At 59.1% G+C, this 13,025-nt stretch overlaps 1 protein-coding gene across 2 annotated transcripts in view; it reads right to left on the bottom strand.

Moving 5' to 3' along the window:
* Positions 1-13,025, bottom strand: part of KDM4B (lysine demethylase 4B) — an 81,522-nt gene that overhangs the window by 16,291 nt on the left and 52,206 nt on the right. Inside the window, exons 8-10 of one of the 2 annotated variants that reach the window (XM_068981388.1) lie at positions 9,736-9,932; positions 3,462-3,563; positions 2,889-3,088 (exon numbers count right to left, since the gene is read on the bottom strand). In XM_068981388.1, the coding sequence (XP_068837489.1) occupies positions 2,889-3,088; positions 3,462-3,563; positions 9,736-9,932 (499 nt within the window). The remainder of the gene's footprint in view (positions 1-2,888; positions 3,089-3,461; positions 3,564-9,735; positions 9,933-13,025) is intronic. The other variant, XM_068981390.1, reaches the window with a different exon arrangement.

Raw genomic sequence — 13,025 nt, forward strand, 5'->3', positions numbered from 1 at the left:
CTCCTCTGTCAGGCAGCCTCCTGGGTGTGAGTGGCACGTGCGGTCCTGATGCAAACATAGAACAAAGACTCCATCTGCATGCCCAAGGCAGTCGTTACACTCATAGCTTTGAGAGACTTTAAGCTGGCATGAAAGGAAGTCTAGAAACCACTTTAAAGTCTTCCACTCATTACTGGACACGTTTGCTGACACCCCCGGCTGCGAGCACTATTTATCTGATGCGTTCAGAGCGATCTTCCACCATAGCGATCTTCGACAGCCGCTGACCAGAGTGTGGTTCCCGGCTGTGGGAGCCCCCTGCCACACCGAAGGGACCCCTTCCTCTCTCAAGGGGCCCATGTTGCAGAAGATGCCCTGAAAGTCCAGCTCCTTCTGTTTGGGGACCAGGCTCTGGGTTGGAACAGAGACGGGGTGACGAGTCGGGGAGCAGGGTCGCCTCCCTGGGAATGTCCCCACTCTTCCTGGGTCCACAGCCACACAACACGGAGCTCACCAAAGAACGTGGGCCCTTCAGCCCTTTGGAGAAGTCCTGGGGTCCTGGGCTGGGGCCCTGGAAGTAGAACAGAGGGGGCAGAGAAGCCACAGAGGCGGGCGCGCATCCTGCACAGTCCTATCTGCAGCACGTTTCCCTCTCAAAGGACACAGAGCCCACCTGCCACATCCCCCACTGTCTAGGTGGCAGCCTGCTCAGAACATGGAGAGGAACCAGAGTCTCACTGTGGAAGAGGCCTTGCTGAGCATAGGCATGAGGCCAGCTCTCGGGATCCTGAGAGGCTGGGGCAGTGTTGCTGCAAGGGGCTGCATCCAGCAGGTGGTGATGGGGGGGCGGGGTGTCCCTTAACAGTCGATGGGATGAGTTACTAAGATGAGGTCATCATCGGGGTGGGCCCTCTGCCAGCGTGACCAGTGTCCTTGTGAACGGGCAAGACGGAGACGGGTTCACCGTGTGAGTGTGAAGCTGGCTGTCTACCAGCCGAGAAGTGAGGCCAGAACAGACCCTCCCCCACGTCCTCAGCAGGAGCAGCCCCACAGCCAATCTGACCTTGGACTTCCTGCCTCCAGACCGGAGACACTGCGCCGTGGTTCCTGAAGCCCCGACTCGGGGCCTCGGTCAGGGCAGCTGAGCAGACTCGGATGCTCCTTAAACATCCAGTGTCTGCCTGGCCTGTTTTCAGAACTTTAAGTAACTGGGATACGGGTGCAAGTGTTATATATATACGAGGCTGCGTGTGAAGATCGGTGGCCCTGGGGAGGAGTGGTGGTCTTCACTGCAGCCTGGGACAGCTCCTGCCTCCGGTCTTGCAGCCCTGACCTCTCCTGACTTCTCTTCCTTGGGCCTGCATCCCTCTGGCTGCAGTGAAATCAACATATCCTCCTAACATGCACAGGCCCATTTGTGTTTGGTTCCTCCTTGTCTTTCAAAAACATCTCTGGTTTTTCCCATAAAGGTCTTATTTCTAGGGAGATTTGCTCCAGACTGCATCACTCTCTGGTTGCTTTTATCACAAGTGGGATCTTTGTGAAAACCACATGTTCTGTAAACAACTGTGATGTGGCTCTGGGTCTATTTCTATGGGGTGATCTCGCCTGCACCCAGATGGTGCCAACACGCACTTCCATCCCCCTGGGCTGCCTGCCTCCTCAGGCTGTCCAGACTCTCCTGGGTGGAGGTGGGCTGTTTCATGAGGCCCACCGGGTAAGCAGCACGCCAGGCTATCTTCGGATAACCACCAATGTGTGATTTCCCAGGAAACTTTCTGATCTCCCGTCTCCAACTCAGGAGGCCCCTCGCAGGGACACACCCCCTTCCAGCCGGTGGAAACATCCGAGGTTCATGCCCGCCACACACAGAGTCACATGGACAGTCATCTCGAACACCGTATCATCTGTGACACCAGCCACAGGACCCCGAGGAGAGCCTGACCCCAAGCTGGGCAGGGACCATGCTGGACTCATAAGCAACAAGACACAGTCCTGAGGACAGGCCGGGGGGCCTGAGTGGAATCCTCCAGCAACCTACAGCCTGTGATGGGGGCCTGAGGCAGGGCTACCTGGAGATCTGCCAAAGGCCCCTCGCCTCAGCCAGCCCCTCCTTCACACCTGGGCGGGGGGGGCAGGTGCTACGTGCAAACGTGAGCAGCTAAATCTGAAAATGAGGAAAACGAAGCCAGCTGTGGAAAAGAAAAGCCGCACATAAAATGTGGGTGTGGCAGACGTTCACACACTCAAGGAGTAACACTCCGTGGCTAACAGCCCCTGGGCGTGTAAAGGGCACAGTTCTGAGACACCCCACCACAGCGCCCAGATACACTTTTCTGTTCAACACCAGCAGGGAAGCAGGGCGGCCCCACCACAGCCATGTCCAGCTAGCAGCAGGGCGTCCTCTTCCCTGACTGACCAGATGGCACCTGTTATGGACTCAATGTCTGTCTCCCCAAGTTCACGCTGAACTCTATGCCTCAGCGTCACGGGGCTGGGAGGTGACTGAGTCACGGGGGGGGGGGGGGGGGGGACCCTGGCGAAGCATCAGTGACCTTAGAGACCAAAAGGCTGAGGACACAGCGACAGAGGGTCGCGTGCACACCAGGAGGCAGGCCCTCCCCAGAATGGGGCCACGCTAGCACCCTGAGCTCCAGCATCCAACACCAGTGAGCAAAGCCTAAGACTCTGAGCTGCTGGCCTGTGGACGCTGCCCCAGCCACCAGACGGGCTAGGACAGCCTCTCTTCGGTTTCTGGGATGGGAAGGACTTTCTGGAGCAACCCCCTCCACCCCACGCGAGAATGTGCATTTTTAGAAAGCGCCTTCCTGCCCAGGAGGCACACAGAATGGAGTGTGAACGCACAGGGCCTCCGGCCCGGCCAGCGCAGGCTGCCAAGCTGGACTGACCTTCTGAGCCCTCGGCCTCCCGGCCCTGTGGCAGCAGCTGGGCTTCCTCCTCCTCCTCCTCTGGGTCAGCCTCTGGTGCCGCCTCCTCTTTCGTGCTGCCTCCTGCCTCCTCCAGGAGGGCTGCCCCGACTGCCCCCTCTCCAGGAGACCTGGGGTCATCGGGCTTGGGCTTCTTGGGCTGGCTCCGTTTCCGGTGAGACCTGGAAAGGGAGACGCATCAGAGGGGAGGTGAAATGATGCAAGGGAGAAGCCCTGGGCCGTGCACTCCGCCCAGAGAGAGAACCCAGACAAGCGCCCCCCAGGAGGGCAGGGGAAGCAGGCCCCTGGGTGGGGTTGGCTCCTGGGGGCAGGGGTGGTGGAGGGAGAGAGGCCTGGGGGAGGGGAGGAGGAGGGGAGGATGATGGCGAGGGTGGGCAGTATCAAGCAGGTGCGATGGCAGCTGGTGATGGGATGCAGGGATGGACGGCTCTAAGAGCCTGTGTGTGGAGGGCGCGGGGGAGACAGGAGTGTGAACCCGGGTGGAAATAGCAGCTGGTGGAAAATGCCTGCGTGACGGACAAATGGTGCACTTACGAGAGCCCCGGTCTCCTGGTCTGCTCTTTCTTCCTCTCTAGACTGGGTTTTCTCTCCTCCTCAGTCTTTTTCCAGTGTCTGTTTTCCTTCAGACTAATTTGTCTAGAATGTAAACGTCAGGGGGTTTTTCTCTAGGGCTCGTGTTAACCCCAGATGGCTCACCGCAGGGCCTGGCCCCGCCTGCGCTTTCCCTGTGTCTCCACCCGCAGGAGCTCTGTGCCCAGAGCCTGCAGTGACCCCGCAACCCTTCGTCTAAGCTGCACCCGGCCCCCAACCCCTGCCCCTGCCTCCAGGGACTGAGGGAGGTCCTTGGGCTCCAAGTGAGCATTCCAGATTAGGCTGAGCTACAGCTTCTTAGTGAAAACCAGGGGGAATCAGGGTTAAAAAGAAGAAAGGAAAGCGATAAGGGGGGGCGGCCTGCAGGTTAGTGGCCAGGGCACCTCTGCCAGGCTCGGGGCTGGGGGGATGTCTCTGCCAGTTCCCAGAACCTTCCAGGGAGGGAACAGAGCAGTTTAGAGACCACAGGAGGTGTGTGACTGGCCCAGGAGTTGGGGCAGAGGTGGGGCGTGGAGAGGCCCTGCCTGAGGCAAGGACAATAGACCAGCCCAGGCTGCAGGCTAGGGCTTCCCGCCCGGGGGAGCGCTCCAGGTGCCCTGGCGGGCTCAGACACCAAGACCTTCCAGGAGAGTCTGGGCACTAACAAGGACCAAGCGCTCACTGAGGAACCATCTGACTGGGGCTGGGTGGGCGGGGCCCCAAGGGCTCCAGATGCCAGGACCCCCACCTCCTCCTGGGGTGTCTGTGGTGGCCCTAGCCCTTGACACTGGCTCCTGGAAAGCCTACTTCTAACTGTCCCCTGATGCTAACCACTGACCACTGCTGGTCCTTTGCTGCTGGCTGCCTGCCCAGCAGGCCCCTACCCCTGGCTGGCAACTGCTCTATGCCCTGAGCCCAGGCATGGCCCAGCGTGTGACATGCCCTACTTGATGTTGGCAGCATGGACCACCCCGATGGCCACAGGCGGGAGTGGGGAGCATTCCAGGGAGGGCGTGGCATGGGCAGAGCATGGCATCACACACAGCATGGCGTGCAGGGGTGCACGGCGATGGGGAGGGGTGCGGGAGAACAGGCAGGCATGGCAGGGTGGGAGGGAGCCCGAGAGACTCAGGCCCACTGGGGGACACTCTCCACTCTGGGTGAAGCCCTGACTCAGAGACAGGTGGGAAGCTGCGGGCTTTTCACTCACGGTCACCTGGAGGCTTCTCTCAGGGTCTGGGGACGCTGCAGGGCCAGGTGCCCAAGCGAACCCCTACACTGGCCACCACACCCAGAAGGGTGTCCTCCTCCTGGCCACTCACCCGGCCTCTGTGTCCTGCAGCACATCCCCTCCCCCCACCTGGAACCGGCCCCAGAGGCCACGTCAGACCCTGCCCTGCCCACTTTCAGGGTCCCTAGAGAGCCCAGACTCTCCTCAGCCCCCAACCCACTACTGAGAGGCTTCCCCAGTGGCTCAGCGGTAAAGAATTCGCCTGCCAATCCAAGAGACACAGGTTCAATCCTTGATCTGGGAAGATCTCACATGCCGCGGGGCAACTAAGCCTGTGCACCCTAACCAACTGAAGCCCATGCGCCCTAAAGCCTGTGCTCCACAAGAGAAGCAACCACAATGAGAAGCCCACATGCACCTGGAGAGTAGCTGATTGTCGTAACTAGAGAAAGCCATAACTAGAGAAAGTCTTCATTGACTAGCAATGAAGACCCAGCACAGCCACAAATATATAAATATATAAAATTAGCAAACACACCACTGGACTCAGAGCTCTGTCCCTAGCACCAAAACCCCCAGCAGCTACTGGGCCTCACTAGTTTGATAAGTGAAACTAGGCACAAAGGTGAAGGCAAAGGGCTGTGCCCTCCTGCAAAGGGGACAGCAATGTGAACGTTGCATGCAAAGAAGGATCTGCTTCGTGAGAACATCAGCTGGGAACACTGGGAGGAGCTGGGGCTAACAGCTGGAGGAGGTTCATCACCTCACACACCCTAATCACTGGCTGGCTGCAACGGGATCCCTGGGGCCACCTCCATATTATGTCTTTCTGATCCCATAAACATAGCTTGTCCATGAGCAACTGACCTGCTTGCACTGCATTCTTTGCTTTCTCGTCCTGGAGTCAGTAACTGGCCTCCTATCCCTGATGCTTAGTGTTCCTAGCTATCTCCAAGTTCTCAGTGCTGCCTCCTGGGCAGGGCTCATTTGCTTCCAAATGACAACCCAGGGCCACCCCCTTATCTGAGGCTGCCTTGGACTCTCTTGAATTGGATCCAGTTTCCTCGACCGCATGTCTCTTGTGGTTGATGCCCTTGTTTAGCTGGAGCACATCCTCCAGCAGCTTTCTCAGGCAGGAGGGGAAACCTGGGACTTGCTCCCTTCCCACACGTGGTTGGTAACTTGGCTGGGTCCATACTTCTAGGCTGAAACGACTGCTCTCCTGACCTTTGAGGGCCTTGTCCTTTGTCTACTAGCTTGCAGCATCACAATCGCCAAGTTCGATTCCATTTGGGCCCCATGTTCTTTCTGTTGACCTGTTTGTTCGTTCCAGAGGCTTGGGTGTCTTCTGTTTAACCCATGTTGTGAAGTGTCTCCCAACCCACCTCTTACACCTCTTTTCTCTCTTAAATGCCCAAGTGCCACCTCTTCTAAAAGTCTTTTTTTTACGCAGCAGGTTCTTCCATAAATGTCAAGTCACCCACTCTCTCAGAGAAGAAGTAAGTTTTCTTCTGTTCATTGTCGGCCTCTTCTGCAAGGTCCTACTTTTTGTTTGAGACCCTTTCGCACTGAGTTTCCTCAGAGGTTTAGGGGGCAGCCTGTGGTCATGGCCCCTTCTGAGAGGCCAGGAGGTGATGGTGGGGGAAGGCTCAGGAGCACGGCATGGTCAGGGTGGCTGGTGGGAGTGAGCTGGAGGCACAGTGGTGTCCAGTCTGGCCAGGGCATCAGGCGCAGGGAGGTGGGGAGACCAGGCCAGCCCCTCACAGGTCTGGGGGCAGCAGAGGGGACAGGGATGTCCTCTCTGACTCCTCGTTTCCATGGTGAGTGAGGATGGTAGGTAGAGAGGAGGCGGGTGGGAGCTGCAGGGCTGGGTAAGTGAGGCTGGCGGGCTCTTGCCTCCTATGGGGGCAGCTGGAGGTCCCACCAGAGGCAGCAGCAGAGGCTGGGGAGGGACGAGGACCATGTACTCAGAGACAAGCACACCACCCCCCAACCGAGCCTGGCTGCTCAGATGCTCTGTACAGGGTGCACATGACGGGCAGGCGGAACACACACCTGCGGCAACATGAGGGCGACACAGCGCTTGTTGGAAATAATCAGGAGCCGAGAGGAAAAGACTGTCTACATACGGAGAAGGGCTGCTCAGGCAGGAGTGGGGGCGGGGGAGTGTGGCCAAGACACCAGCTGGGCAGAGCACCAGCAAGGACAAGGTCACAGGTCATGGGTCCTGTTTGTCACAGGGTGGGGTCAGCTCACTAGACAAGATTTAGGGATTAGAAGTAAATCCACGAGTGTCCTTTTCTCCTAAAGGGGCCAACACCAGACTCTGCTCTGTGGTGACATCTGGGGTGCGGTACTGGGAGGGGGCAGGAAGGCTGGGCCCTCGGGGGGCGGCGGCGGCTGGATGAGCCGTCTGAGCAGGACCGAGGAGCCACTGCAGTGACCCAGAAGAGGTGGCGAGGGTACAGAGGGTACACAGGGACATGGGGGCAGGGGGGCCCACAGACGGCAGGTGAGGGGCCCACCCCAATGGGGGCGTGTGTGGCTGTCACACTCGGGGGGTGCTCCTGGGATCGAGGGGGTGGAGCCTAGGATGCTGCTGCTCCAGCACCCCCAGAGCCTGGACGGTCCCCTCAGAAGATGTCAGCAGGCCTGGAGGAAGACTCTGGCCTAGGGATAGGCCCAGGTTTATCCCAACCTGAGGACATTGTCTCAGCGCTCCCCGCTGCTCCCGGCAGCCCAAGAGGAGGGGAGGCTCTCTGCTGAGTACTTCTGTTGTCTCTCGCCCCCAGTCTGTTCTGTTCTCCCCCACAATCTGGCCCGAGACAAGGATATTTGGGTGGTGCCCCCCACCCCAACCAACTCTCCAACAAGGGAGGCTCAGGGAGCTGGTGGCCCTGGAGGCCAGGCACAGCTGGGTGAGGGCAGGGCGGCCAGCAGGGAAGCTCACAAGGGCCTCTGCTGCTAGTGGGGGGGCCTCAGCACCCAGCTAGGGCTTGGGGCTCCACACCTGAGCCCTTCATCTGTCAGCCTCTTCACAGAATGCCCCCCCACAAAGTGGGGGACTCAGCCTTATCTCACATACTAAACGTATCCTTGGGAACATGACCTAACTGGTCATTCAGTCCCAGGCTGGCACACAGAGAGAGAAGGTGGGAAGGAGCCCTGTGCTGTGGGACACAGTGGCGGGGGCGGGGGAGTCGCTGGGGGGCGCGGGGTTCTTCCTCTGTACACAGACAGCTCCAGCACGGCCTGGCCTGAGGCCTTGTCCTCGTCCTCTGGGCAGGCTCCTCTCACAGCCCCTCATCCCTTTCCTCCCCCTGGAGTGAGCCCTGAATCACTCCACTGACCAGTTAGCCTGAGCCACCACCAGCCAACCATCCTGCAACGATGGATCGGGTTGGGAGCCAGAAGCTGGACAGTCAGCAGGCTCACTTCCCGCTCTTGGGAGAGATGAAGAGCCACCGTGAGGCAGTGCTCTCTGGGAGGAACACACAGGAGAGCGGGAAATCAAAGAGAGAGACAGCAGAAGCGATCAGCAGAGAGCCTCCCCTCCCTCAGGCTATCAGGAGTAGCGGGAGCGCTGAGACAACCTCCTCAGAGAGGGGGCGAGGGTGGAAACACATGGATGAGAGCACAGAAAGGCAACCAGCCCCCTGGGAGAGAAGGCGCTGGGCGGTGTGACCACTCAGCCAGGACGATTTCTCCCAGGGCGCCACCAAGGAGGCACTGCCCAAGAAGTGAAGTGGCCGAGCCCCTCAGCCTTCAGGGACCAGGCTCTGGGGAGGCACCATCCGTGGCCAGTGGGGACAAGCTCTGCCAGCAGTGACCGAGGGCCACAGACGGAAGCCTCGCGGAGGCCTGGATCTGCTCACTGTCTGTTTTGGTGTAGCCCGTAAACTGGGAATGGTGTTTATGTTTTTCAGTGGTTCAGAAGTTAAAGGATAATAACATTCTATGGCATGTGGAAATGGTATGAAATTCCCACTCCAGTGTCCATAAATAAAGTAGTACTGAGACACACCACACTCACTGTTAACAGACTGTCTACAATCCAGGGTGACCTCCACGGAGCTGAGAGGTCACAGGAGAGCCTGCTGGGCCTCGAAGCCCAGACACAGACACATGTGATGCTCTGGGCTGCCCCATCTGCTCTAGCCATGCCCCAAGCCCAGTGAGGATCCACTGACTGTTCCTTGGGCACCAAAACGGAATCTGTTTCAACTCTGTCTATGGGCAGCTCAGGCCTCGAGAGCCGGGATATTCCCCAGAGAAAGAACACGATGGAGATGGACACTTCCGAGGCTGCACGATGCTGTCTTTCTCTGCCACCCACAACCCCCCGGCCAGATGCCAAGCACAGATGCCGGGAGGGGGTGGCCACTGTGCCCTCTCCTTCCCCACCTGACACCGGGCAGGAGCTGGGCAGGAACACGCATTCTGGGTAGAAGGAGGGCTGGGAGGAGGCCTCTGAGGTGGAATGGGGGGCAGAGAGCGTCCAGGGGACAGGTCTATGTGACCACCCGCATAACCACCATAACCACCATCTGCAAACAGGATGCAAGGAACACATTACCCGAGGCACCAGAACAAGCAGCCACAGACACGCTGGGCAGGAGTGAGGCTCCCATCTGGGTGGGGAGAGACCTTAGGCCCCACAGCTCCTGTCCTCGTTCAAGAGTCAAGAAGGGTCCCGCAGCCCCAATCCAGAAATGGGGCTCTCGCACCCAAGACAGTGAACCAAAACCCTGAGACAGACAGTGTGTGGGGCCCTGAGAGGGCAGACAAGGAGTGAGAGGGAACCCGAGACCCTGACAACATAGACAGCGCAGGTGGCGATGCCTTAGGAGTTGGAGGAAGAAGTCAGCCTGAGAATACACTTTGCTTCCGAAGCAGGAGAAATGGTGGAGGAGGGAAGCGGTGGGCGGGGGGTGGAGGAGGAGAGACGAGAAGAGGGAGAATGGGGGACCGCCTGCCTGGAGGAGCAGCAGCAGCCGGGCAGCTCACCTGCGCAGGAGCTTGGCCTTGAGCGAGGCCCGGGAGGCGCTCCAGGTACTCAGCTCGGGGCTGCTCAGGGCCGTGGGCCGCGTGTGGTCCAGCACCGTCAGGTCTTTGCCCTGCTTCCACAACTCGTAGCGCTCCGGCTGCAGGATGCGCACGAAGACGTCCATGGAGATCTTGACCATGTCCTTCCGGCACGTGCACTGCGTGGGGGCAAGGGAGAGACGGCTGAGCCCGTGGGCCTGCAAGCCCACCCCACCTGGGGCGCGCCGAACCCACCCGGTCCTCCCCAGCTCTCTCATGAGACAGGAAAGCGCGTCTTCTCACCCCAGTGGGGAGGCGGGGGGGGACGCTGCTGCATTCCCCGCGGGCACCCCTGGCCCCCCCCCGCAAGTCACAACCCATTTGCAATGGGTCCACTGCGGTGCCCAGACCTACTCAGGAGCCCAGAGGCCGCGTGGTCTGAGCTTCGGCCACCTGAAGTCACTTCAAACCAAACCCCCCTGAGTCAGACGCACGTGCCCCCGACCAGGTAAAACGCCCATGCAGTGTTGTATAACAGCGGTGATTACAAAGGTTAGGAAGAGGGGAAAGCTGTCCATCTCCGTGGGCCAGACAGAGAAGTGAAGGTGATGTGGAGAAGGTGCTCAAACGGCCCAGAGTCCCCGCCACTGGCTTCAGGGGAGGAGGCTGAGAGTCTGGGAGGCTTGGCACTGGACCCCAGGTGGGCAGAGCTCGCCGCAATGCCAGCCTGGCCAGGGGAGCCCCTTGTGCCTGGGCATGGTAAGTGAGGGGCAAACAAGCCTGAGGAGGATGGGCTGAGATGGGGTCCTTCCGCCCCCTCCTCTGCTGTGTAGACTCTCAACACCTCAACACACACACACCACGTGTTCTGGGAGCCTCTCCCTTGTATTGCACTGTCAGAAATGCTCCGGAACCAGGCCCCAAGCAGGAGGCACCGTGGATGTCCCAGGGAGCTGGGGGCTGGAGAAGCCCGGCAAGGACTGCAGAAGCTGGGCTCAGGACAGCGCGCCTTCAGTCAAGAGAAGGAAGCCAGGCAGCCCTGGCCTTCCGCTTACCTGTGGGCCGAGGCCATGGCGAGATAGTAGGAGGGACAGAGGGGACCACTGTTTAGGACAGGGCTGGTGACCTGCCCACAGAGAGTGGAAAGGACCAAAGACTGGAAGCTTCCACCTCCATGGGTTACTGAGCTCTGTGACAACCTCTCAGCTCTGTCGTCACTTGGGAAGCAGCAAGACCAACTTATAAACGCATGGGGGTAGGTGAGTGCCAGTGAAACTACTGCCAAAAGAGGCAGAGGGCTGGATGTGGCACAGGCCATGGTTTGCCAGCTCCAGGGGTAGACTCCAGGGCAGGGATCCCCAACCCAGTCCTGGTCCACAGCTTGTTATGAACCGGGCTGCCCAGCAAGAGGTGACCAGGAGGCAAAACAGAAACCACCCCCCATTCCCAGGTCCGTGGAAAAATTTCATCTTCCACAAAACTGGTCCCCGGTGCCAAAAAGGTTGGGAACCACTGCTGGAGAGGAAAGGCCAGCTTCAGGGAGAGGCGCTTCCTTGGGGCTGTGCTCGCCTTCCTCTGAAGGGCATGGTGCTCGCCTCCTTAGGGGGCCACGCCGGTCCCAGGAGTGGCAACAGGAGGCCGCAGGGCGGCTGCCCCTAGGAGCACCTGCACTGCCACCTCTGCAGCTCTGCTCCAATGCCCGCCTGTCAGAGAAACAGGCACAGGAGATGCTTATTCCCAAAACCACAGTTTAAAAATGTCTCAGGATTTTTATGTCCCAGGTTGAGTGTGTCTGCACACGCCCCCGCAGGTAAATGCAAGTGTGTGTATGGATGCGCGTATGTATGAATGCATTTATAATTGGATATGCACTTATTTTTTCATCCCATACAATTTCAAAGGATGTTATGAATGCATTTCCATGTTAAATGCGCGTCTTGCCTCTGTGTACAACCGTCTCCATGTACAACCACCTCCGTCACTGCCACTTTCTCAATGGAAATGAAGGGAGCAGAAGGAAAAGACTTAATTGAATGCAGCAATTATGTACCTACCCTGACAAGTCCTTCCCAACCTCCCTCAGCTGGCTCAGAAACAGTGAGATATTTACAACCTGGAAGTCTGAGGATGCTGGGCAGGGAGGTGGGGGGCAAACGTAGCATTTCTTGCAGCCCCTACTCCCCAACCCTGCCTGCTCCCAGGCCAGATCTGGGCGCTCAGTGTGGGCACAGCAATAAGCCAACCACATCAAGTGCGAGGGAATACTTACGACCCAGCGATTTCCAGCAAACTCAACTCATTTAATGAAAAATTGCACAAGAGAGAGAGGCTGGCAGTACAATCTGGCTGCGGAGTGGCAGGGGTCCAGATGGCGCCTGGGTTCTGGGATCCTGGCCGGCTGTGGCCTGGTCGGTGTGGCCACCAACAGCAGCTTGAGGGATTTGTATCGAGTGACCATGCAATTGCTTTTCCTTAAGTAATTAATAAAAGCACCCGTGTGCGCCCTGGAGGGGATGGCGCAGACCTGGGGCATGTCACCATGGCCTATAGCCCAGCCAGGGTCAGCGCCGGGAACAGCAGCCCTCACGTCTCCGTGTGGTCCTTGGTGGGGCAGGGCTGGTCGCTGGTGGGCATGGAGGTGCGGGGAGCATGGGCACTGGGGAGAAAGCAGTGGGAGGGATGGAGGCAAGGCCCCACGGGTCCTGGGGGACAGAAGAGATACCTCTGGTTTAGGACAGGGAAACAGTCACCTCCATGGGCAGAGCAGCTGAGCCCAGGGTTGCAGACACCACAGACCCATCACCTTCTTTCAGCTCACAGTTTGGCAGAGAAATCTGCTAAGACCAGCGAAAAGAACTTGCAGGGCTGAGCACGCCAGAGCACCCCCTCGCCCCCACAGCCCCGACCCTTGCCGTCTCCTGATTTAAGACCCCTGCACAGTGGAACTGCCCACAGCGCTGTTTCATCTGGGCCTGTGAATAAGGATGCGGCCAGGAGCTGCAGGGCTGGCCTGGAAAGGGGGCTCGGGCCACGACCCTCAGGGCAGCCTGTCTGGCTCCCAGCCAATCCTGAGGCCCTGCCAGAGCCACTAAAGCTGACTGCATCTTCTACTGTCCCTCCAGTGCCCATGCTCAGCAGCCCTGACAGCTGGGACCAGCCGGAAAGCGTTCTCCCCGGGTGCCTGCCAGCCAGTAGTTCTGATGGAGAGATGGGCTGGAAGGCTGGGAGGACCGCTGGCCCCCTGTAGCCTGAGTGTGCCCCAGGGGCCTCTG

The sequence above is a fragment of the Capricornis sumatraensis genome, chromosome 9 (assembly GCF_032405125.1).
Source record: "Capricornis sumatraensis isolate serow.1 chromosome 9, serow.2, whole genome shotgun sequence".
Classification (NCBI taxonomy): Eukaryota; Metazoa; Chordata; class Mammalia; order Artiodactyla; family Bovidae; genus Capricornis; species Capricornis sumatraensis.